Source organism: Sabethes cyaneus, chromosome 2 (genome assembly GCF_943734655.1).
Source record: "Sabethes cyaneus chromosome 2, idSabCyanKW18_F2, whole genome shotgun sequence".
Taxonomy (NCBI): domain Eukaryota; kingdom Metazoa; phylum Arthropoda; class Insecta; order Diptera; family Culicidae; genus Sabethes; species Sabethes cyaneus.
The window spans coordinates 66,323,406-66,345,770 of NC_071354.1; the positions used below are offsets into that span (position 1 = coordinate 66,323,406).

General features: G+C 40.2%; 1 protein-coding gene across 1 annotated transcript in view; it reads left to right on the forward strand.

Moving 5' to 3' along the window:
- LOC128737691 (CD151 antigen-like) overlaps positions 1 to 22,365 on the forward strand; it is a 128,786-nt gene that overhangs the window by 97,865 nt on the left and 8,556 nt on the right. Inside the window, exon 4 of the mRNA XM_053832386.1 lies at positions 16,554 to 16,745. Within this exon, the coding sequence (XP_053688361.1) occupies positions 16,554 to 16,745 (192 nt within the window). The remainder of the gene's footprint in view (positions 1 to 16,553; positions 16,746 to 22,365) is intronic.

The window sequence follows — 22,365 nt, forward strand, 5'->3', positions numbered from 1 at the left end:
TAAACTGGTCAGGAAAGTGAAAAAGTATGTCAAAAACAGAATAAACGTGACAGAAAGAAAGAAAAAAATTGAACATTTAGAAGAGGAAAAATGGAACAGATGAGGACATAAAACGAAGCAAAGAAGGAAGTAAAATGCGTTAGAAATAAGACGAAACTTGGAAACGAAAGAAGGAAAAAGGGATTAGAAAATATGGAAAACGGGCAATAAAATTACACACAAAAATGAGTGAGAAACAAAAGAATAACAAGACGGAAAATAGGAAAAAATGAGACTGGAAGAAAAACATAACAACGCGGTACAGTAAAGCAGTAAAATGAGAGTAAAAGAGGAAAAACGGAAGAAAAAATTAAATTAGAGCAAAAACCAAGAAAACGGAACAAAAGTAGAAAGAGAAAAAAATAGGAAAGATGTGAACGTGTGAGAGAGTAAGACGAAAAATTTGTTATTTATTCATATAATACATAGGACAATTTGGCTCTAAGGGGCGCAGTCCCGGTGTAGGGGTTGGGATTTGAACCCGGTTCCTCGGCGTGAGAGGTGTGAATCCTAACCACTAGTGGTTAGTATTCACAATTTTCACGCCGAGGACCCGGGTTCAAATGCAAATCCCAACCCCTCAGAACTCACGAATGACCCAAGCTATTAAAGTGACTATTATCTAACAAAAACAAAAATTTGGGTAGATATAAATGAACACTTAAAAATTACTTTACTATTTACATTTGCATTGTCAAGTGCCAGAATGGCTTGTGAAAATTAAAATGGTCAGCAAAATAGTTGAATTGGCGTATCATGGAAGCGATGGGAAAATTGGCCGCGTATCGCGTTGAATAGGAGTCTTCCTGTAGCATCATGCTGGGTCGTAAAACTCACCCGGGCAGATGATGAACTTCCCCAGGACAGATGATGAAGCGCATAACGAAAAAATGTTCGCTGTACATTCTCTAGTCTAGCGGCCCAGATAAAGTACAGGTACAAGTTCATACAACCGGCTCGTATGGGTTCGTCGACCGTGCAATAGAGCAATAAAGAGCTTTGAAGCAAAGTGGGTCATTGAATTCACCGGCGATCTTCAAATATGAACACAAGACTACGATTGGACTTGTTAATTATGGCAGAAATTTAGGACTTCACAGTGCGTTTTTCGTCTAAGTCAAAGTACAAGATCCTTCACCTGTTCCACCCTATTCAGTTTGGCTCCGGAAATTCCTAATCTAATCTAATCTCTAATCGCAGACAAAAAAGCAAAGCCTAGGTGCTACATCCCGTTATCGGAACTTGATTTTCTGTTTTTATACGGCAGACTTCGCAGCCAGCTGTTTGAGTACAGGACAATTGCAGGGCCAGTTGCAACGATCCTATTAACTCTAACAGCCTCTCCCAGCTCTCTCTTCGAACATAAATCACAGACTAACACAGTCAATTCTGGAAAGCATCTTGCAAAATGACGATTACTTGAATCAATCATGTTTCTTGGCCACGTCCAGGCCAACTTCATGTATCGTAGCGAGAATTCCAAGGAATCAAGTGCAACCAGAAATATTACCTAATTTCATCAAACTCCTTGGAATCAAGGAGAAGGAAGAAAGCGTGGACCTCCCGTACTAAACACTTCCGATATAGATAATGTTTTATTTACAGTCGTTGGGAGTATCTTTGCTAATAGAGGTTAAGCGATACTCCGGACCCTCGGGGATGAAATAATAGTCTAAATGCCAGAAGCCAGGCTGCAATTGGCCATGGATATAGCGCCTTACTTCGCTCTCTGAAAATAGATTAGTAGTAGTAGTAGTAAGTGGGAAATCCACCATCATTTCAAGGACTTGCCAGTGTATGTGGGTAGACTTACAGTAGATCCAAATTTGATTATCAAATGAATATCACACTAATGCTGTTATAGAAGGACCAAAAGGGGTTGGGCGGACCCACAAGCAGAGACACTTGTGCGCATTCCGGGGTTTTAAGATTTTCCTTCCAACATTAGGATCCTTCCATGTAATAATCAATTTCGCTGCACCAGCTTTAACCCACGTGATGGTTTGTTTGTGAGAAAAAGAACTTACATAATTGTTTCAGACCTTAAGGACTCCGGTTGGCAATCCACTCCATCATCCAGCCTTCCACAATTATGCTGTTCATGGCAATAATGTTTATATTATAGTATATAGTAACGTTATAATAATATTCTGGTAATAGTTCAAGGTCATACCTTCATGTTTGAGTTTTACCTACATCCCGCTAAGTAACTTCCCCTTTTGTAGTCCTCTAGGGCCAATTCCTCTCATCCTTCCAATCCTCATCATTGTTCTTTCCACTCCACTTGAGCTAAGCAGTAATCTACAAAAAAAAAAAAAAAAAAAAAACCTTGGGGGGAGATTTGGTTATTATTGTTCTATTCTTTTGTAAATACTTCTCTGTTTTTTTATAATTGTATTTTTCAATTTTTTATTTATTTTGCATATATTCTTAACTGGTTTTCATATTTATAATTAATTTTATATCCATATTCCTCATTATTGTTTAGGTTTCTTTGTTTTATATATATCTTAAAATTATATGGTTAGTTTTAGTCATACGGTTTGCTATAAACATTTATCACCCCTCGCTTCCATTATATTCAATTATGTACTCATAAATACATGTATATGTAAATGTATATATACATTTTTATAATACGCTCTCTGAAAATAGATTAGTCTACCAAAAATATTAGTGTAAATCATATAACGCTTGAAAATAAAGTCGCGTAGTTCAATGGTTGCTTAAAACTACATTTGTAAGGTTAGGAACTGAAAACCACACGACCCCGCTCGGTCTCGACTCAATTATACAAATTGTAGTATTTCCAGGTTTGGCCATGTGGAGGCGCTAGATAGGGGCTCTGCATACCCTCAGTTTGGCTCCGGAAATTCCGTAATCAAACTCTATTGCGTTTCTAGTGCGTTGAAAGTTTATGACGCAACATATCTCCACACTCAATAACAATTTATTTCTTATGTACCAGCCACCAAACAAGTTCTTGACTTCTTCACAAAATCTTGTGGTAAATCCAAGTTACTCCAGCTTGCTCGGAAGAATAGTATGATTAACGACCAAAAATGGCTTTCAAGGCAGTATCAACTTGCGCTTTGGCGCTCATATTATTTACACAGAATGATACTAGTTCGAGGTTGTCGACGAATTCACATATCTGGGAACTCTGGTAACATGCGACAATGACGTCGCTCGAGATGCAAATAGGGCTTTCTGCGCACTCCGTAGCCGGCTAAAGTCACGAAGATTACAGACGCGTACAAAATTAGCTTTGTTAATAAAGGAGGATGGATGAAGAAAGGAGGATGCAGTAAAATTAGCTATGTACAAAGCATTAATATTGCCAGAAGCCCTGTACGATCATGAGTCATGGACGTTGAGCAAAACAAATCGGCATATACGGCAAGATGGAAAACGGCGAGTGGCGTCGTAGACGCATGAACCACAAGTAGTACGAGGTGTATAAATATGATGACATTGTGCAGCTGATCAGGCGTCGTCGGCTACAGTGGGCTGGACATGTAGCCTGAATCTAGAAGAAAGGTCAGCGAAAATAGTATTCAGCGGAGAACCTGGGCGAGGTCGTCGACTTCGAGGTAGACCACGCAGTTGTTGGGTGTGTGCGATCGAGGAAGATGCACGCACTGCTGGAGTACAGGGTGACTGGAGACTGGCAGCCCAATACCGAGAATCCTGGAAATTACTAATACATTCGGTTAGGATCCGCTAATATGGATTGTCGGACATTAAAGTTAAGTGAGATACAAAGTTCTGGCTGGCTGCAAATAACATGTCTTTCATGACAGTCTTGAATATGTTGGACTCATCAGACAGAGTGGTTATTCCCCTATAGTTTACGATATTGCATTTGTCTCGCCTTTTATAGATTTGAATCATGCTAGAATTTTTCTAAGAAGCCGGAAAGCATTATTACTGTAGCGTTAAATTAAAGATGCAGGCCAATAGATACCAGGGAACTGAAGCACTGTTTTAAAATAGCTGTATGAATTATAGTAGGTCCAGGCGAAAAAGACGACTTAACGCTTCTAATAGCGGACAAAACAGAGTGCTTACTAATCATAAAAATATCCATGCTTGGCGTATCCAATGGAACATCGCTTAAAGCTTGCCAAATTTGCGTGTCAGTAATTTTAATATTATTGTAATTAGAGGCGAACCAACCGCAGGCTGAAAACCTCTCAAATATAGAATAAAAAAAATATTGTAATATTAATTTAATGTTAAGTAATAATAAATACGCCATCCTACGTTTACTCGATTTTTCAGGTCCAAAACATTCTTTTGAAAGGTCGGCTACTCCACTTGTTTGTCTACGCCTGGACACGCTAGTGCTTTCGGGACCAACCAAGGCAAACCGGAAGCACGCGCCTAAAATGAAACGAACGCATCCTACGCGGGCGGGTGCAATAAAGGGCAAAAGATGGGATAGAGAATTGAAGTTTTTAAATTCATCGGATAGACGTGCAGCGAGTAGCAATGACGACGACTATGATGATGATGATGTTAGCGGACCGGTTATAAATTTTATCAGCCGATCAACTCCACCCGATGGATGGACCATCATCCAAAACTAATTGCTGCCGCCGACGACCCACCGACCGACCGACCGACCGGTGCGTAGTATCTTTCCCCCTTCCGAACGCCCGTCCTGATTTGATAGCCGGTTTCGTTTATCGGTTGTAATTTAAAAATTGGATGCTTGTTGGCAAGATTGCCGGAATGTTAAAAGGGTAATCAACTTCAACCTAATGACGGAGCTAATGATCGGGTTCGGTTCGGTTGTTTGCCTTCCTTGGATTTCGAAGATTTAGAACACTGTGAAAACCGTCAGCCAATAAAAGTTAATGTTTATTAGTCACGATTTCGGCGCCGTTTTCGCAGCTTCGTGCGAGGGTCACTAATTATGCAAAAATGTTGCTCTATTTTAACCGTTGCGAAACATCTGGAATTTGCATAGTCACAAAACATGGAATTTGGAAATTAAAAACAGCTCAACTTTCTCGCATAACTAGACTGAATTCATTGCATGAATGACAGAAATGAACTCAGGTTGTTGGACGGAACTTTGGCCGGCGCACCGCCGCTACAGGTCGCAAGCCACATCCCACTCATTAAAACATTCTTGAGTTCTATGGCGGAAAAAAAGTTCTGCTCTGCTCCACCGAGAATGTTGCTTTCGCACCGAAACCGGTTCTCGGCGACCTTCAGCGAGGATTTGCATCTCCAACCACACCACACGATATGCGATGTAACTGCCAGCCAGCTGATGAGGTGCGGTCCAAATTACGTCCACCCGTCATGAAACAGGCTCCTGTAGCGAAATGCCAGTTGCGCCAAAGTTTCGATGCTCATTTTTCTGTGCTTCGTGTATTTACGCCTCTGAACTGCAGTAATTATCAGCTACTCGGCGGTAAAATGCCAAGTGTTTTAGTAACAGGTTCGCCTCTTTTGCCGTTTTTCGGAGTCTTTTCAAAGACCCTTGTGCTTGGTTCGGGGCCGGTAATATTTATATTCCTCAACAACAAAAGCCGATACCAACAATCAAGGTAATAATTGAAGCAGTATAAACGTAATTACACGCAGATAATTTTTTTTTCCTGAACAACCAAAGGCGGCACCGTTTTTATCACGTTCCCACGGTTTATTGGCAGGTTGGCAACCCTTTTGCGACGTTTCCAGTTAACAGGTTTTCGATTAAGTTTTACTAGATTCGGTTGCGATAAATCGGCGAACAAGATTTACCAGTTTTATTTGCACTTTGAGTTTCAACTTTGGACTGGGATTTTTACTGATGACTATCAGAATAAAATTAATTGCCCTGTGCGCCTTGAACTGAAACTTCACCTAAACGTAAATTTTATTGAGAAACAGTGCCCTGGACTCAACATAATCGGGTCACTTTTGGGATATATCAAGAAATCCGTTTCGCTCAGTTGATCGATAAATGTTTAGCAATGCTGTAAAAATCGCCCAGAAGAATATAGCAAGCAGAAAAACAACCATGCGTCCCCTTATTCTTACGAATCGATAATACCACCTCATGTTTTTCATCTTGCTTAGTATTTCAGTTCAAACGAACAAATAATCGTCGGACAATTTATTATTGCTGAATCCTATTTTATGTCAAATTTTTTAGGAAAACATTCGATTAACCAATGCTAAATCCATATTGCTAGTTAATGTTTTCGACTTTCATTTTTCTGTCTCACTGCTCTCCATCCCGGACTTTTTAAATGTTGATACCTACGCTCAGTGAAATGCTAAATTGTCAATTGTCTAACTTGTCAGCTTAAATTTTTAAAAAGATTTGAAAAATACCAACATTAGGTGAGCATTCCCTTTTCAGTCAGCTTTTGGTAAGTACCAAAAGCTTTCTCTAAGCTGATCTTATTCCAACCGTTAGCACCAGCACCGTCACGGTGGTGCTTGAAAAGTACTCTGACAGCGATTATAATTAATGGAAGTAATAAATTTCACGATAGCCACCGTAAGAACTGTGTTTATGAAATGCTTTTACTTCACATTAGACACCTAATCAAGATAAACTGTCTTCAATGGCGGACAGGTTCAAATGAAACACGAACCATACTGGTCCGTAGGTCATATTTTCTAATTAGACCCGCTACCCTGCACGCTCGCAGACCATGTGGTTGACCTTATGGCATTTTCTTACCGGTAACAATGAATTTGTCACAGCGACGATGACGACGACAACAAGGTGATGAGCTAAGCATTCAAGAGGTTTTTTCATTCACGGTGCTTCAAAGGAACTCATTTTCGCTAAGCTTCTCCACTTAAACCTGGCGCTGAGCAATTAGTATCGTTCAATTAGTTTTTGACCAACTAATTTCGACGTCTATATTTCAAGTGGGACATGCCCAAAAATAGTCTCCTTTGGCAACTTGGCATCGGTTTACATTCAAGGTGGCGTAGGATTGCATCATTATCCATAAAGTTTTATCAATGACTACCGTCGAATTTTTTCAACTTTTCGTGGGTGGTAAAATTTCAAAGGCGTTTCCTTTACTAGAGGATGAGTAATAACGATCGTTTTTAACCAGACCTCAACTACCCGACACAAGTGGATTTCGATTGAATTTCGAAATCAAATTTGAATTTCGTAAATCAAAATTGCTTAACCTGCTACGCATTTACCTACCGTAGAAGCTATTTCTCAATTTCTTGATTAGCGTTTGTTTTCTATGCATCCTCATTTAAAAATCAAAAGCTAAAAACGTTCGCCAAATATTTGCTCGACTCGAGCGAGACCCGCAGCGCAAGAGTTGGGAATAGATTAAATATCAATATTTCGCAAAAAGTCACTCCAAACATTCGCCTTTGACATACCGCAGAGTGGTTCGGTTGACGTTTGGCTCGTGTGCGCCTGCCTGCTTGCCTGTCTGCCTGCCATCGGTAGTAGTGGCAGCTTCTTCCTTCAGTAAACAGAATCATCGTTATCGGTACCTACCATCTGAGAAGCCATGCGAGCGGAGCACCCGCGAGATCAAGCGAATAAATACGTATTTAAATCAATACATTCCGCAGCGAAATCCACAGCATGTGTGGTGTGCTTTGCTGGCACGGGGTAAACATATACAGCTTAGGGTGACCAAAGTTTTGACGGTATATCCTCTAGAGCTAAAACCATTTGATAAACAATTAGCCTATTCTAGAAGATTTTTCGAAGATTTTTTGAATGAAAGTTTTGAAAAAATTTTGCGATGAGTAAACTATGACTCGGTCACACTAGCGCAATCGTTACGGGTGCTGCTCAAAGTAGCTACAAGCCGTACAACCGATGACGCGACACGCTTCGACACTTTTCCAAGTCGCAATCATGGCAACCCAACGGCAGCGTTTTACGTTTGAACATCATCAAACTAGAAGTCACAACTTGACTGATTTGAATAATTTGGAATCCCCTCTAGGCGATTGAGCCCCGACGGAAACCGTATTGTCGCTTGTTGAATGTCTGTACATGATGGGTACTTTAAATGCTGATCGGTTTAGCAATTTCATTACAAATTACTTAGCAACTGGGAAGTAAATACGAGAGAAACCTCTTGCCACTCCCTTAGATGTTACGGGATGGGTACGGTACGGGAGGGTATTTTCAGCAGGTTTCTATATGCAGTCTATTTGTCATTTGCCTCTTCTTTCACCAATAAAAATACTTTGCCGACATACAATTTTAATATGCTATAACTATTTTCTCAAGACTGTAAGTAATCTTCTATTTCTTATTCAAAGAACGTCAAAACCACCTGTTCTTCCACCAGAACTAGGCCATAGGTCGAAAAAATAGATGCCATCGCTTAATGGGCTGATAATACCCTCCCGTGTCCTACATCATTATTATGAGATGAAAATAAACGATTTTAAAGGAAAACTTAAACTCAGGCAATCTAACACTCGCTAATATTTCTTTAAAATACTCTACACCACATATGTTTATAACGCTCACAACACGTGTGTCTAGTACCTAGTAGAAGGTTAAACGCCAAACTTAAACAACACGCAGTAGACCCTTTCAGTTAATTGCACAGGTCTGCAAAAAAAATTTTTTTTCTCAGATACATGAGATATTTTAAGTGAATTTTATGTTTTTTGAGGTATAGAATTCCAAACTGATTTTCATTTTTCTCCACCACGTACAGATTTTTTGCAAAATACGCTTTTTATATGGAAAAATCACAAATTCGCTAGAAAATCAACATAACAGTAACCCAAACAAGATCCTTTTATTAATGTTTGTAAATTTTAATTTAGTAAATACAGAAAAATACCACTGGACTGAAATATTTCATCGTAATTAACATCATTCAACTGCTGTTGCAGTCATTGCCTTTTAGAAACAAAATCTGTAGAAATAAACTATGAAACATTGTAAGCAGTTCAATGTAAACTACAATTTTCCTGATTGTTTTCCATTTATCCTGATTTTTTGCTTCATTTTTTCCATTTATAACAGCAAAGGGCTTTAAACTTTGTTATATAAATAGAATGTTTGCTTTCGCAAATGATAAAGTTAGAACACTATTACTGCGTAAATGCAAAAAAAAGTGACGTGCTCAATTCAGAAAGATTGTAGATTACATTCAGCTCTTCAAATATTTTATACATGACTTTTACCAAATTTGCTTCTACGAGGTAAAGGTTTTGCCACCGGATGCAGATTCACTGGGCTTTCCGAAATGAACAATCATCCACTCAATATGGTTCAATAGTCCAACACGCAAGTAATATTGCTCCAAATCAAAAGCTTGAATCTTTTATCTAGTACTATTTTATCCACGTTTTATCCATTATAGAACACTGCAAATTACTTTATTGGTCATAACAATTCTGACTGGTTTAAGGCTTACATTTTGATACAAATCCCAGCAGTGGCCGGGGAACTTTCGACGATGGATTGCCGGTAGGATTGCCAAGTCTAAAAATTACAAAAACCAGCCGGTAGGTCCTGGCTAAAAGAAAATAGGTCTCCACCTCACAGAACATTGAATGGATTATTGAAGATAGCTGGTTTTGAAGTGAAAACAACTTGCTTCTGGCGTTAGTGGACAATTTAACGCCAGAAACAAGATGTTGTTACTGCAAAACTAGCTATCTTCAATGATCCACTGCTCAGAATTGCTAATAAATTTATTAAAAAATTTAACGGTTCTGGCAAAAAGTACAAATCCGGCTTCCTACGACCTACGGATTGACCGGCTACCGGCTATGCAAGTGAAAAACCGGCCGGGTCGGCCAAAAACCAGGCACTTGGCAACTCTAATTGCCGGCAACACTTGTGGCATATGACCGTCTCGCTCTGAATCATGAGAAATGAGAACTAATCTGCGAATTGTGACTGGTGAGTTTAGAGTAGCGAGTAGTGAGTTCTCTTTATCTTTTTATCTTTTACCAGCCGAGAACCGGGGTGGCTCTTGCCGTATAAAGAATTCCTCTCCATTGTACTCGGTCCTGGGCTACTCGTCGCCAATTCGTTGCGCGTCTCGACACACGCAAGTTGGCTTTAACCTGGTCGAGCCATCCAGCACTTTGGGCCCCTCTTTCCTGGTGCCGGTGGGGTTCTTGCAGAGAACGAATTTCACTACACAGTCGTCCGGTATCCTTGCGACGTGACCGGCCCACCGTAGACTCCCAACTTTCTCCAGGTGTACGATGGGAATCTCTTCAAGTAGTGCCTGCAACTCATGGTTCATACGCCTACGCCACTCTCCGATATCCGTATGTAGTCCGCCAAAAATAGCCCGCAACACCTTTCGTTCAAATACGGCATGTGCACGTGTGTCTTCCGTAAGCGATGTTACTGTCTTAAGCCCGTAGAGGACTACCGTTTGCGTTTTGTACATCCTCAGCTTTGTGCAGCGGCGAATGCTCCTTGATTGGAGCGTCTTGGGAAGGAAAGAGCCTCGCGCAACATGTAAAATGGGCCTTTTCACATGTTGTTTCAGAAGTAGGCACGATTTCCTGCTTGAATGCGTCGTTTAATCTCCTTACTCTTATTGTTGTCCGCGGTATCCAGAGATCCCAAATATACGAATTCATCAACCACTTCCAGTCCATCACCATCAATAGTCATTGTCCGTAGAGGCGAACGTTGCTTTCTCTGGAGCCTCTTCCTACCATATATTAGGTTTTTGACACATTGATTTGTAACCCTATCCTCCTAGCCTCCGTTTTGAGTCTGCCGTAGATTGCCTCCGCCGTCTCAAGATGGTAATGATATGGAGGTCGTCTACTAAGGCTAGGAGTTGGCGACTCTTGCTGAAGATCATTCCTCTCGTTTCGTTCCCCGCTCGCCAGATCACACCTTCAATAGCGGTATTGAATAACCTACAGGCCAGTTTAGTCCCACAACCTTCTGCGCGATTCGAAAGAACTCGAGAGTGTCCCTGAAACGCGCACGTAACACATCACTCGCTCCAGGGTAGCTTTAATCAGCCGCGTCAGTTTATCCGGAAAACCGTACTCGTGCATTATCTGCCTTAGCTGTCCGCGTTCAACTGTATCGTATGCTGCTCTGAAATCCACGAAAATATGATGCGTGGGCACGATGTACTCTTGACATTTCTGGAGGATTTGTCGGAGAGTAAAATTTGATCCGCAGTAGCACTGGCCCCCAGGGGGGCCCTGTAGCCGCAAGGTTACCAAGTCTGCCTTGACAAGCGAGTGGTCGTGGGTTCGAATCTTAGTAGAATCAGGCCATTCGATGTCAAGTGATTTTAGCATGGGTTTATTCTCAGGCCCCTCCACACCCTTCCTACTGCATTCTGCATTAACTAACAATGAAAGCCTCTTGCCAGGGCAAGTTATAAGAGTGGTACTTGCTTGAGGTGCGAATGAAGCCTCTTGTTCAAGGGCAAATTATAGCTTGTTCCACTTCCTGGTTCTAGGAACGAGATTGGTAATGCATAATAAGTAGTAGTAACAAACACATACATACACACAAAACACACCCTCACTCTGTGCTGAACTCTGCTTTACCGACCATGAAGCCTTTAGCCGGGGCTGGTTATAAGAATGATACTTGCTCGAGGTGCGAATGTAGCCTCTTGTCCAAGGACAAATTATAATTAGTCTCCGCACTTCCCGGCCCTAGAGCTAGATTGGTTGAATAGTAGTAAGAAGCGTAGAGGGAAAAAGGGGTGAAAACACACCGAAAAGCATGGATAATAAGCAGTTCGCTCACTCTATAGCGATACTGCAATAACAACGAAGTGCGGAACAACACCTGGATAAAATCACAATAGATCAAAATGCTGGTCATAGTGATAATATCCACACAAAAAAACGTGATACCGCAGTAATTTCACCAATTTTAGCAAAAGAGTTCTGCCGGGAGTCGGTCCTTTCCGGCTATTCTATAATTTTTCAGCTGACGAATTCCTCGCTAGCAGGGATGGCACAATCACTTTGACTCAATTCACATTCATTTGACAGTACCGTCTCAGTCATGCAGAATTTGAAAAAGTTATGTATGGGACGATTGAAGAATTAATTATTATCTACAACTTTTCTGAATAAAGTATTGCTGTATCTTTTGTATTTACGGTGCTACAATGCTAGTATTTCTTTAGTGGCTAACAAGGAAACATCACTATCAGTCACAGGCTTAGAGCTTAACTATATATACCATAGTGTAGTCCTGTCGATCCAGAACATCACTGCACTGCTCGTATAGGTGTAGCCTATGGAACTTTTTTGAGAAAACTTACCTTGAATTTTGTAATATGTAATATGCCTCTGTAAGACAAATCAATTTTCTCCAAAAATGTAAATTAGCTCAAATTGTTAAAATATTGTTAGCTTCCTTTTTTTTCCATGTGTGGACTCATTACTGCGACCAGTATAGTTGATCTATTGTAATATCGCCCGGGTGTTTGCTGTATGACCTGCACTGCATTTCTTTTTGCTATAATCGCTATTGAATGAGCGATATGCTTATTAAATTTATGCGTGCTTGTGTGTATTGGGGTTTACCCTTCCTTCAAAGCTTGATCTACTTTACCCACTTATTCCTCGCTGCCAGTACTATCCCATATCCCATAGCCGTCCCTGGCGAGGACTTATTCGTACCTCTGACCAGTACACTTAAACTATAGGAGGGACATTTGCACTGTCAAGAGGCTTCAGAGGGTAAATATAGAATTCAGCATGAAGGAAGGGTAAATGGAGGGGCCTGAGAATAAACCCATGTTAAAGTCACTTGACATCGAATGGTTTGATTCTACTAAGATTCGAACCCACGACCACTCGCTTGTCAAAGCAGACTCGGTAACCTTGCGGCTACGGAGCCCCCCTAGTTTCCTTAATAAAGGTGAAATAAAATCACCGAAACGTTGGATTATTAGAAGCAAAACGTTGTTTTAGCTGCTATCAAACGACAGCAAAGCCGAAAAACCATCCCAAAAAATATAGTTTGACAGTCGACAGTCGACAGCATACATTCAATAGTAAATAACTCTTAACAAATTCGGAATCGTAATTATAGCTTGAAGTGCGCTCAAGTTGGTTTTCAGTCGTATATCACTTATATAGATGAAGTGCGTATATTTATACCTCATCACGTAAATCGCCTCCAAAATAGTACGGATAAGCCAATTTTGCGCATCTAATACGATGTATTAGCATACATATATGTACGGAATGTTGATTTTTAACTTTAATATACGTATAAAAATGCTAGCTGGGCAGTTAGTTGCTTGCAATTCTTTACATAATTTCAATTGTATTTCTGTCAAGTATGCAAATAGCTATAAAGTAGAGTATGGAAAGGAACTAGGAAGATGCAGAGGACGTTAGCTAATTTATATTTTAGCAGGCTGCCAACATGTTAGTGGTAAGACAATTGAAGTTCAATTCAATCTATCACAATGAATGATACTGTAAACAATTTCGTGGAAATTGACGAATGCTAGTCAGTGTTGTAAATGATAACCCAGAATAGCTATTATTTTATTTTTTCGGTTTAATCGTCGTTGTCAGCAAGCTCCTTAAGTAAGGTAACTTTATCAACTGCAACCCACTTTCAAGCCAGTTACGATTGACTAGTCCTACAAGTCATGCAAAAATTGTCAAAACACGAAATCATCGCCAATCATTAGAAGATGTGTAATTGTGGCCTAATGGTTTAACGCTTGGTGGAACTACAAACTCTAAGAAACTGATAAGAATGATATACAGAGTACAGACATTTAGGATTTTTAAACTTAATTTTATGTAGCAAATGAATGTAATTGTTTTAAGGCATTTATTACAATACAGTAATTTATAAATTTGCGTACCAAACTGCTGAACATTTCAAATTGTCGAGGATTGTCGAATTGTTCCACATTTGTAGTCCTACGTGAACCCCTCGTTCGTTCCCTACAAGTCATGAAAAAATTATCAAAATGCGAAATCATCGCCAATCATTAGAAGATGTGTAATTATGGCCTGAGTTCCAATTTCCGTCCACTGTACGGCGGAGACAATCTACGTCACACTGAAAGCAGAGTCTAGCAGGATTGGGGTAAAAGTATTCGTCGAAATCCGAATACATGAAAGAAAGAGGCTCAAAAGAAACAAACACCCGCTTCGCATGGCCGGTAACGGTTGACGGCGACGAACTAGAAGTGGAAAATGAATTCGTGTATTTGGGATTACTGGTGACCGCGGACAACAACACTAGTAAGGAGATCCAGCGGGAAATTGTGCCTGCTTTGCCATTCGTAAAACGTTAAAATCAAGAAGCATACACCGCCGTACGAAGCTGAAAATGTACAAAATCCTTACTGAACCAGAAGTTCTTTATGAACTTGAAGCTGTGACACTGCTCACGAAAGACATACGCGCCCTTGCCCTTTTTCGATCGAAAAGTGCTACGGACGATATTTGGCGGAGTACAAATTGAAATCGAAGAGTGACGGCATGTGAATCACGAGCTACAGGCGCTGCTTGGAGATATTCCCATCGTATATTTGGCGAAAGTTGGTAGGCACGGTGTGAGCCGGACACGTCGTAAGGATGCTGGACGACAGTGCGACGTAAACGGTTCTCTTCATTAACCCCAACGAAACCAGGAAATGAAGGGACCCAACGTGCAGGGTGGCTTGACCAGGTCGAAAGACACTTACGGCGATTACATCATTTTTACGTACACTACATTTATCTGTTACAAGTAAAATAGTTAACCTTTTTTGTCATTTTTAAGAGTGAATTAAGACTGGACGACACAACAAGCATTTTTCTTATAGACCAGTCATTTAGGCTGGTTATGGTAGATATAGATATATTTAAATTGTTGGTAAACACGGCGCGCCGTGTAAAAACTCGAAGGTTACATTTTACCAAACATTTATTAACACTCTAGTAAATATATCCTAAAAATCATTGGAAAAATATAAAATTAATGACGCATTATCGAAAACGGCAAGCAACCGACAAAACCAACATGAAAGAATGCATTTAGCTTAACATCCCCCATAGATCATTATTACCCATTGCTTAATCCAAAGTTAATGTTTTTCAATAAACATTGATTGCACCTCCACAAAACAAAATTATGTATCTCTCTATGGAAACAAACGATTCCCAATCAATTTTCCTTCTCGGTGGACCTCCCTCGAAGGCGCACGCGAGCCAAAAAAAAACCTCACACACAACACATTAGCGCGCAGATCCGCAACCAAGAAGCAGGAGACGAAACACTCGAACGAGCTGGCAGCAAATGACGTGAGGTCTGCGAAAAGGATGATTGAACGTGAAACAGTCGGCGAAAAGCTATCAATTTTCAATCAGACATTCCGGTAATGAAAGAATTAAAATTCACCATCGTTACGAAACTGGAGCGAGCGAACAAAGTGTAGAACCAGCAGCAGCGATGAAAGTAAAGTCGAATGAAGAATTGTATTTTAATTGAATTGTTTGAGATGTGTTATTTCTGATTTCCACCCGAGCCGGGCGGCGGCGGCGGCGCGGCAGTTCAGTGCGGTTGGCTGATTATCATCAAGTGGTGCTGCTGCTGGTAGCAAGTTCCCGTTGCGTTGCAACGGCGACCAACCAGCCAGCCAGCCAGCCAGTCAGCCAGCCGGCGTCAAACGGTGATGAAAGAGCCAGAAGTCGAAAGTTGCAGTTGATGACTCGTTCTAGTGAAGGGTAAAATGCACCGAGCGGATATTTGTTTGGATTTCCTTCTTGAACTGAAGCGATCATTTTGCTTCGTCATTCCTTCCGAACGCCGCGTCGCGTCAGCCAGCTAAATCGTTGCTGGATGCTTGACTGGATCGGATTGGAAGTTTGGCGTGGCGTGTGATGTTGAAACGATATGAATAATTGATTTCAACATTCTGGTTTGCTGGTGGGCCGCCCGCGTATGCTGGGAGGTATGTTGCTTACGAAATGCCAACGATATGGGTAGGCGCATAGGATCGATTGGTTTCTTGGCCGAGCTGCCACTTTAAATCTTTGGATTGGCCCTCTGAATAGAGATTTACACTATTACAGCTTCGCTGCAGAGCTGTTTAAAAATTGATATTTTGTTTGATTGCCTTTGATCAATTAAGATGTGCTGGAAGTTTCTCCAATGAGAACAGAAAGTCGGCATTTTCGGCGCAAAGACTTGTACCAATTTCCACCAACAAAAGATTAGTTAAGAATTTTGATTAATGTTTCTTAGGTTGTTACGGGCTCAAAACGATTAAATTCGTGACCGTTCAAAAATATTGAGAACACCCTGGCCAGTCCAGCCAATCATTTCGATAGCCTCTATCGTCTTTGTCTGCCATAAAAGACAGAATCGATCTTTAAACTCTTCAGCCTTTAGCTCAAATCATTCCGACGGAACGCCAGATGCAACCTCATGACCACTTTGCCGGTTTGTTCCATTGCCTATCTGTCTACTCTCGACAATCTATGACTCAATCGTTTTTTCTCAAGTGGCACTTTCGTAGCTATTTCACTATTAATTGTATGTTCTCTCTGTTTTTCGGCATTCCCTTCTTTTCCAGATGTCCGGCCTGGTGATAATAGGCGTCACGGTGTGGACCGTGCTGTGGAAACATCAGTACATATCGCTTCTGTCGACGACGAATTACGCCATTGGAACCTACTCACTGCTGGCCGCCGGTTTGCTGGCCGTCCTCGGTGGAATCCTAGGCTGCTGCGGCGTGTGGCGGGAAAACCGTGCAATGCTACTGGGGGTAAGTTTCTAGAACTTTTTCAAGTTATTACTTATCCGGTGTAAAACCAGCAATTTTAAAGAAGTTATATTGATGATAACCTAAAAATTTTCACTAAACTAACTCAATCTCTAATAGAAACAAGATTCGTCATACATATTTTTCCGAACCACGCAGCCCTGTGAGCAGATTGTGACGGCAGATAAAATTACTCACTTTTTCATGCTGAAATACCTACCAAGCAGCACGACACTAGCTTTCACGGAATTGTCGAAGGCATTACATCACGTTTTGTTTAATGTTTACGATTTCGTTCGGCTCGCTGACCACGTCGATTGGCATGCGATAGCTAGAATTCGATATCGATGCCTCCACCGCATCGTGGCGCGGTTAAAGCAATTATTCAGGACAGAGAGTAACTTCACGTCGTCGAAGTTTCGAATGACGACGCGCGGAACTCCGACGACTGACGGAACAAATTAATCGTCTCTTCTATTGAGGGATGACAAATAGCCCGTATTATCGGCGCGTGGCATTGGATTGGAAGAAAACACGAAACCGCACCAATAAAGACTGCGCGGCAGTCTGTGACAGATTGGACCGGGATATAATGAATAACAATAAGCCCACCCGGAAGTGGTTTTAAGGGCTCCACTCCAACACTTATCGGAGCACGGATTCCCCATGAGTAATATCTTTTTAATCCATCGCCTTAATGCGCTTCGGTGTTTTTGGTGTTTTGTCGCCGATCCGATTGAATGTGTGTTTCATTGTTGTCTGACAGAGAGAAATCCTCGCATCGTTCCAGAAAAAAAATGGTTCTGTGATTTTACGCTGCATAAAACGGTGCTTTCGGGTAATACGGGTAATTAATCGATTAGAAACTTGTCGCTAGACTTCTTAATGGAGCATTTATCAAAATGATTAATTGCACTCGGCAGCCCGATGGTATTTGTTTAGATCCAGTTCCATTAGCGCCAACGCCGCGTGTCGTAGGCTTGCCAGGCTCGCGTGCTTCGGGTGCGTGTTTCAGCGCTTTTCGATGAGAGTGGCGGCATTTTCTATTGGAACGAACTGCAAGTGGCAAAATAGAATGTCGTTTAACCATGTACCTGCGTGCGAACCTGCTGTGCCGGAATCATCCATCATTTTCAGCATTGTAATTATAGGCCTAACAAGTTGTACCAGTCGATCGGGAGGTAACGGAACCGCGCCGGCCGTCCCGATGCTACGTGATCAGGTCCGCAAAGTTTCCGCTAAGTTTGACCATCTGTGAGTTGCTTTGGATTAATAATTAATCGCAAGCAACCTGCTAGTTAGTTTAAACCCACCAATCAGATTGTCCTGACAGTTAGTTCAGAGTAGATTATTAAATTATAGAAGACCAAAAAACGACGATGTTGAGAGGCTTAATTAAATTACGCAGCGTATTATATTTGCCCCTTGAAAAAACTTGAGCAAAATTAATTATTAATCATACCTGCACTTCCGGCAGGCAGGCCTTACATCGGACACATTCTCCATGGTGTTTACCAAACTTTTGAATGGTTGCCCCGTCTCATCGGAGCAAATTTGCTTTTCATTCCATCCTCTAAATCATGAACAAATAGTAATTCTACTAAATCAGTAACAACCAAATGATTCATATTTCATATTTGAAAATTGTCCGTTCGTTTGATGATCTTTCTAAATCATTAGTGAGATTGACGAACGAATTTGAGAAACTAACAAAAAAAATTACGTGAGTCCGGAAAATTCTTGATGCTTCAACGGGGAATATTCAAAACAATTTTATGAAATAAGTGCTGTCGAAATTTGAAAGTGCTCCATTTCTGTGCACTTTTTTCTTATCGGACAGACTGGAGACTGGAGTTCCTCAGAGTAGCGCCCTTGGCCCGTTGTTATTTTCGTTATATTTTAATGATGTTACAGTGCTACTTAACGATAGATATAAACCAGAATACGCCGATGACTAAAAATATACGTCGTTCTGGAAAGTTTGGCCGACCACTACATTCTTCAATCTCTGTTGGAAAAATTATATGTCGCTTTTTAAAATTCAATGCACATTAATGCATGGTATCTTAAAACTGTTATGCATATAGAATTGCTTTCAAGTTTTTATTATTTAAAGTTATCTAATTATAGTTTATTTTCTTAAATTTAAAAAACCAGGATGATTTTTCTAGGGAGGGCTAAATCTCTCCTAAGAGGGCTTAGCCCCCTACTAGTTACGCCAATAGTTTTAATCAACCAAGGTTGATTTTTCGGAATGGGGAATTCGTCAGAGGTCCATTCAGGCATTTACGGTAGAATCTCCCGCCATATCAAACTCGCTGTCAATTTCTGGCCCAAGTAGCACGCTTTTAGCACCTCTGGTTACAGTAACTTATTTGTGACTGAAATTAGTCATTATTCGGTTTCCAAATTTGGTTTGTAACAAGTGTGCTAGTAGGAGGGATTGACAACCCTCGAAGAGAAAAGGAAAGTGTCTGATATGGCAGCTAAAGACAGTTAGCCCCATCTTACTGAAACATCTGCAGACAAAGGTGCTGCCCAGGGGTCTTCGTCAACGTAGTTGGTTTCTCCGCTCCGTGATCGTTCTAATTTTATTTCTTATTTCTTCCGCATCAAGCGGAATGAATTTCTATTAAATGGGCGGTTCTTATTGTATTTTCAAAAGAGCGATGATTGGCTCAAATGTGTGTGGGTGCGAGTCCTCATGAAGCCCGCCTGATAATTCCCTAGAAGACATTACGCTATCCGTGATAGCCGGCGTAACAGGATCTGAGAAATACCAGCGATATGCCGCGATAGTTGCAACAGTGGAGTCGATTACCCCTTTTGTAGATGAAACAAATCACTCCTTCCATCCATTCTTACGGTAGCTTCTCTTCCTCCCAAATCCAGGAGCCCAGGATACCCAGTGTAGAGCCGTTGCCAGCGTTTCTCGGCCACATTTATAAAGCTCTGCCGGTAGGCGGGCCTTTCCAACGGCTTTGTCGGTCTTCAGCAACCCGAGTTCTCGGTTGACTTATTGGAAATCATGTGCTGGGATGTTCCTAACTTCCATGAGCACTCCAAGGTTAACTTCCGTTTCGCCCCTTTCTGCATCTTCACCATTACAGTTTTAAATATCTACTCAATAACAAAATGTGTCAATAATGTAGTTCCATTTATATTCAATAACAAAATATACCATTATAACACAGTCTGATGTTGATTTTATATTGGGTATGTTGCTGCTTCGTCGCAATTGCCTATTCCCGTCCTACCCAACACAAATTATTAAAAATATCAGCATTTCTATGACACTGCAAAACTAGTTATTCCCTAATATTTTAGTTTGTTGTCTATCATACGCGATCAATCAAAGTGAGCTGAAATCTATTGAAATGCTTTTTATCATTAAAGAAGTCCTACCAGCCAAATTTCCTACGTTTTTTCTTGCGACGAAGCAGAAAATGTCGACTAATCGTTTTAATTTCCGTCATTCATAAATGAGGGAGTGAGAAGGAAAGGGGTGTAAGTGACAAAATTGAAAAAATCGAGATAATGGTAGGAAACGATACTTTGAGCATGGTTTTATGCATGCTAGAAAATTCACGTTAAAATTTTACCGTTTATTGACTTTTTTTAGAATCATAAAAAAACACAAAATAAAAGTTGGTTTTCACTTGGAAGGAAAGGGGCGTAAGTGCACTATATGAGCAATGCTAGCTTAACTAACGGTTTGTCTCGAATATTTTTTATTGGGATGAAATTTTGCTGATATGTTGAACGCTACGCAAGGATTAATTTTCCATGAAACATAATTATTTTCATCTGGAGTAACTTTTCAAAAAGACGTATTTATAAGTAAAAATTTTTTTTCAAAATATATCTTGAAAACTATTTATTTGTTAAAAATGACGTCAACGGGAAAGTTGAAGGCAATTAAATGTATTTTCGAAAAAAATACACTGAAAGAAAAAAATCAAAATAAAGAGCATAAAACGTGAATTATCTCAAAACATGTCCCCTCAGATTGGTCTCATCTTTATTAATGATAAGTTGAAACATGTTCTAAAATCTGGCGAAAAGCTACTTATGGGCACTTTTTCAAATTTTTTGTTTTATTCTGAAAACTTTTTCAAAAATTTCCAAATTTTACTTATTTTTGTAAAATTAAAAATAAAGACCAAATTCTTCGCATAACAAATTGAACAAATTAGAGTATTCTAAGCAGGCTACCACTATAACCGAGAATAATTGAACAAATTACGTCATATAAACTTATTTCTTAGGTTCAGCCGTTCTGAAGTTAGGCTATTACAAATATTTTATGAAGATTTTGATTTTAAGATGTCAGGCAACTGAAGGGAGCAAGAAACAAACAACGAAATTTTTTTAATCAGGCAAATCAGGGATTACATACAATTATAATTCTAGAGAAATTGATGTCTAACGATGTTTCCATGTCCGAAAAAAGCGATTTCTTAGATTACTAAGATCATAAGTTATGAGTCGCGCAAAATACAGCCCACACAAGTACAATACATGTACGCTGTCGCCACGCAGTGAGACACTTCTGTACAGTCGATATTTGTATAACGCGGGTATTTGGGACCGCGTTATATGAAGCGCGTTATACAAGTACACGTAGCATATGGAAATTGAGTTAATTGGGGATATACCCGAATTTTACGAAATTTTGAATCAACACGACCATGGTTCCTTTGGGAAAGATGTTGAGTATATATTTTTCCATCTTACAGATGCTTGGTGAGACGAAAAAAATTCTCTCTTGGTCTTCCAGAACTTCCGGAACATCTGCTAAATTTTCATTTCTGTGAAGTCTTCTCATAGCTTTAAAATTCTATAGGGCCATAGGGCCTGGCTTATAATTTGGCGTAATATAAGTAATGTAAACAATTCGTGCTATTGAGAAGCCATCATGCGATTCTCCGACAAATCCGGAACATCCGTAAAAGTGGTCAACGAGTGAAAATTTTTCTTTGAGTTCGGAATTATGTTTATTCAACCTCGAATTGAACAATGTAAAATAGGAATATAAATTCAGCGGTTTGTGACTCAACCTGGCCAGTATCAAATGCATCGAAAGATCCGATATTAAATGATTAAAATTGATGATCAAGGGCATCGAACGCGATAAGGTTGACGAAAGCAACAAAGTTTTCGTAGCCTGTTCGGTCTTACAAGAAGCCCCATTTTGAATTCTGGCTTTAGTTTTCAGAAGGTCGCATAATAAACCCTTTTACATGCATTATGCAACCTTTTGTAAACTAAAACCAGAATTGTCCAGGAAAAGGTGAAAACAAAAGCAATATTACTTCTCTCTCAGTTTTTCTCAGGCAAAACCCATAAAAATATTAGATACCGTCAACGCGGATTACGGAATGGCCATGGCTAACTACGATGGTTAGATTTCTATTAAAATATTCCCAGAAGAGCACAATACCTGGTGAAGAACTTAAACAAAACTTAATGTATTTGCTATTAGATTTGTAAGTATAGTAAATATTACCGGTAGCTCAGTTTACTATACCACATCTATCAAATTACACTAGCGAAATTGGTAATTTCAACAAACTTGCGAAATAACCTGGTTTATTTGTCAGCAAACATTTGTAGTATTTGC